Raw genomic sequence first — 4,413 nt, 5'->3', positions numbered from 1 at the left:
GTGTGATGCAGAATTTTGTTTGTTTGTTATTACCTTCCATAAACATATTAACGAAAGACAACAAAAATAGCTTAATCCTCTGTTTTTGTGTCAATTAAAAAATGAATTACCGACCGTCGTTTCTTCAAATAATAGTAACCTATCACTGTGACAATAGCAATTTTTTTTATGTACGTGTTCATGAACCAAAGTCCAATAAAATCATGAATATTTGCATATCAAGTCCGCAAAAGTAGACAATATATTAACTATAGATTAAAGATTATAAAGTTGTACATCTCATACCAATCATGTTTACAAATAACTATTGATTAACAATTAAAGGTGGGAAAATTCGAGGATCAAAGGTAAGTTTACGGCTTGTAGTATAAGTTATTGAACCGTGTTTTTACACCGTTAAATGTCACTAATCAGATGTGTGGGGTTCAATGCAGGTGACTTTTATCTTGTTCTTGTTTAAAAAAATTATCTGATATACAACTTCCAGCTGAAAGTCTGTTTCTGAGTTTAGTAACCACAAGTCCGGCACATGAAAATATCCTCTCAGAAGGAACGGACGTTGCTGGTACTGCTAACACACGTTTTGCAATTATAGATAAACGTGGGTATTTCGTCTTGTTTTCTGACCACCATTCAAGTGGAGATTTATTGAAATCAGATTTATCTAGTAAATAACTTTGTAGTTCTAACTCGTCTTGAGACTCCGGTTTGTCAGGCGATTTACTAAGCAAAAAGTCAATTCCACTTGGTCGTCGTTGTCTCTTTGGTGGCGGAGTATCGGAGCCGCTTGTCTCTGTCAACCGTTTTAGAGGCATTTCATCGATAAGACCCTCTAAAAATTCCTCTGCCGTTTTTCTTTGTTCAGAAGATAAGAAAGTTAACTTTTTGTATCGGGTGTCCATTAGTGATGCAATTACAGGTGTGGAACAGGCAGTCTTGTCATTTGGTTGATAACGTCGATTCAACTCATCACTGATGACATCTTTGGTCTTACGAATTATAACTCCGTCAGAATCTTGTACCTTTAAACTTCTTCTTATTAATCCACATACAATCGGATAGACCTCAGACAAAGATACGCTGTTTTCTGAACACATGTACGTCGTTACATTAGATAAGTCCATAAGAACTGTGGACATATCATTCATCAATTCCCACTCATGATCTTTAGGAAGAAATACAGCGGAATCTGCTTTTTTTGTCACTTTCTCGTCTAACAATATATCCGTGAGAGTACGACGTTGTTCCACCAGACGTGAAAGCATTGCCTGTGTTGAATTCCACCTTGTTACAACATCCTGTACTAACTCATGTTCAGGAACCCTAAGAGGTTTTTGCCTATTGCGCATTTCTGCTGTAACAGTTGTTGAATGTTGAAATGACCAACAAGTTTTCTACATTTTTGAATTTGGATTTATTTGAAGAAGCAATAAATTTCAAAACCAAAACTATTGCTTCGGCTTCAGCAGTAAAGATGGATGCATCAGATGGCAAACGGAGGGTTGCAGCTCTGAGTTCAAATTAGAAGAAAGCAAATCAGTGTAGAGAGGAAATTATCGAATATGTTAACTAAATAAAAGAAAATATCTTGCAGCGAATAATATATTCAGGAAATAAATAATGATAGCTATTTGGCAGTGAAAATATATAGTGTTCAATTTGCTACTTTATTTAGTAAAGTTGGGTTAATTGATTTGAATAGTGTATAGTATTTATAATTCATTTTGCAATGTTGGTGTATTCTGTTATTGTCGTATTAAAGTGATTTTAAAATGTATTTCATTTTGCTACCTAGTGATCAATTGAACAGATTGATAGTGACATTATTCCATTATGCTTTGCAGATTGACGGTGCCATTACTTGTATTTCTTTCATTTTGGCTGTGGTATAAATCAACCGTGTATTAGTTTTATAGTGCGCTTGCAAGTGTTTCTTGTGTCATAGTTATATACATCATGTGTTTTGGTTATCATTGTTAAATATTGGAGTGACTTGCAAATACTGTAAGCCAACTTATTTTCGGGACTTTCGCGAGAAGAAAAATAGCGCGAATATGTCAATATTTGATCTTTCCTTAATAAACTTCATCAAGTAAATCAGATAATCGCGAAATTAAATAGCCGCGAGGTGGTCAAGAAAGGGTAAAACCCGAAATAAAGTATCCGCGTAAATAAGTTGGTTTACAATAACGATTCTGATTGATTTTTCGGGTTTACACGTTAAAATCTTGTTTTCATTCTTGATGAAACGAAAAATTAACGATATTTCCATTTGTAAATGTTAATTTCTCTCCAACGGTAAAAGTGAAGCCTTCAAAATTTAATCTCGATTTGTGTGTTGCAACAGGCCACCTACGGACCCCTCAAAGAGTTGTTGCAAGGGTTCTTAACGTGCAAAGAGCGTGGCACTCTCTTTACACGAGGCATCGGATTTAACGGCCCCCTTCTGACCGGACGTGTCTGCGAACTTGATACATCCGGCACAGCCAAATAGACGCCCCACTTCGGCAAGCGTTTTACTGCCGGTCGGGCGAAGACCAAGTGACCATATTTCAATACCCCAGTCAACCTTGAGGTGCTTATGGAAACAAAAGTCAGAGCATGGCTAATTTCCACTGGCTTTCAAATTTCTGCCAAGTCATTGTCAGACGAAAAGGCTTGTCTTTAGAACTGTGGATTTGTCCTTTCCATTACACTCCGGCTCAAGTTTGGGTTCCACTTCAATTGGCGATTGGTGCTATAAAATGAAAAGGAAGTTCAGGTGATTCTGTTGGGAATAACAATATGCGTCGTTATTCCCATCTCCAATTCTACAAGTGATGCTTCTGGTTTCTGAAAAAAAATCAAATATAAATATATCATATTAAATGACAACTTACATATGCAGTTGAATGGGGTTTAACTATAAAAAATACTACTTCTTGTGTTGTGTAGAACGTTATGTTTTTACTGTCGTGTGGCAAATATTACACAAACTTTTTTTAGATTCTATTAAATACTTTTATATTAACAGTTGATTAAGGAATAAAAATTGTCAATTACTGAGTTTAGGGAATGTACTTGATTTAAACCATGTAATCAATCGAACTACATGTATTCATAAACAAGTTTTAGTTTCTATTTATATCGTGTAACATTTGATCATAATAAATATAAAAAAGAAAAAAATAATCATTTGCAAAATAGACCGAGACAGATTTTAAAATAAAATATATCTAAAAATATACTTACACTCCGTTTAACAATTTTAGGTTTTGTATTTCGTATTCTTTTTAATGGCTTTGTCAAAGCAATGGGACTTGGTAAAGTGGCAACACTGACTGGACTTGAAGGTGGTGTCTCAACTGATTATTTAGATACGTTTGGCGAGTCCGTTGTTTGCTCTAACTTTTTTTTCTAAGCTTAATAAATTCAATACCAGAGCAAATTATCTGAATACTTTTAATATAATGAGTTTTACCAAAGTCTACAGTTAAAACCTGAAATATTGTTTTGAATTAATGTTTATTTCAACTGCTGTTACTGCTAAATTTAACTATTGTTTTATATATGTGCATACCTTAGATACGGATTTTTTTAGCTATTCCGAACCATAATGTTAAATGGTACGCAGATCAACGGTTTGCTTGTCAACTTAAGTATTTTATTGTCTCATTAAAAAAAAAACATCAAATGTTTAGGTTGTTTTAATTTAAAAAAAATATTATATGTCAAGCTATCACATGTACAGGGGAATGTTAATATAACAATCAATGTGTCCAGTAAATTCTTATACATCATGAAATCCAGTATCTTAATAAAATCAATACCTTTTTTGTATTCCTATAACTGCAAAAAATATTAACTAAACCTGCCAATAAGTATGAATGAAAAGAGATATTGGGGTGAAATAGACCACACCCAAATAACAAACAAAAAGAACATACATCTAGATCTATAGCCTCTAATAAATTAAACCCTAGCAATTTACACAACCATGGTTATGAATAAAACAGAAATAATATGATCAATCAACACCCATTGGTAAGATGAAAATATTTCTATACCCCATCTGAGAATCACTATAAAAGGCTTAAACCTGTGAAACTTCAAATTTTGGTAAATGGTTGATATCCATTAAAATAGGCTTCCTTCATTTTTTAATAGATTTCTGATATGAAATTCAAAAAAGGAACGGAATGTACGCACTCATAGCACACCTCTTTATCCATCTTGTAACCCATAACTATTCTAAGGAGATAATAAATGCCACTTATAAATAAATAATTACACAGTGCATAGTATTTTTAGGGTCTATCATTAAAGATGTTTCATGTTCATTGTTAAGCTGTACATCGCCATTTCTTTCAAGTTAAATGATCACCACCTCTACATTTATAGTTTTATAGTTTTATAGTCATCTTTATCGTTTGT

General features: G+C 33.5%; 1 protein-coding gene across 1 annotated transcript; it reads right to left on the bottom strand.

Moving 5' to 3' along the window:
• Positions 1-425: 425 nt before the first annotated feature.
• Positions 426-1,349, bottom strand: LOC134718032 (E3 SUMO-protein ligase ZBED1-like). The gene has a single exon (XM_063580534.1). It carries the CDS (start codon positions 1,347-1,349, stop codon positions 426-428), a length of 924 nt encoding a protein of 307 aa, XP_063436604.1.
• Between the last annotated feature and the right edge of the window lie 3,064 nt (positions 1,350-4,413).

This window comes from Mytilus trossulus, chromosome 5, assembly GCF_036588685.1.
Source record: "Mytilus trossulus isolate FHL-02 chromosome 5, PNRI_Mtr1.1.1.hap1, whole genome shotgun sequence".
In the NCBI taxonomy this organism is placed as follows: Eukaryota; Metazoa; Mollusca; class Bivalvia; order Mytilida; family Mytilidae; genus Mytilus; species Mytilus trossulus.
Note: the sequence above shows the minus strand (reverse complement) of the source record. Positions and strands in the feature narration are given on the sequence as shown.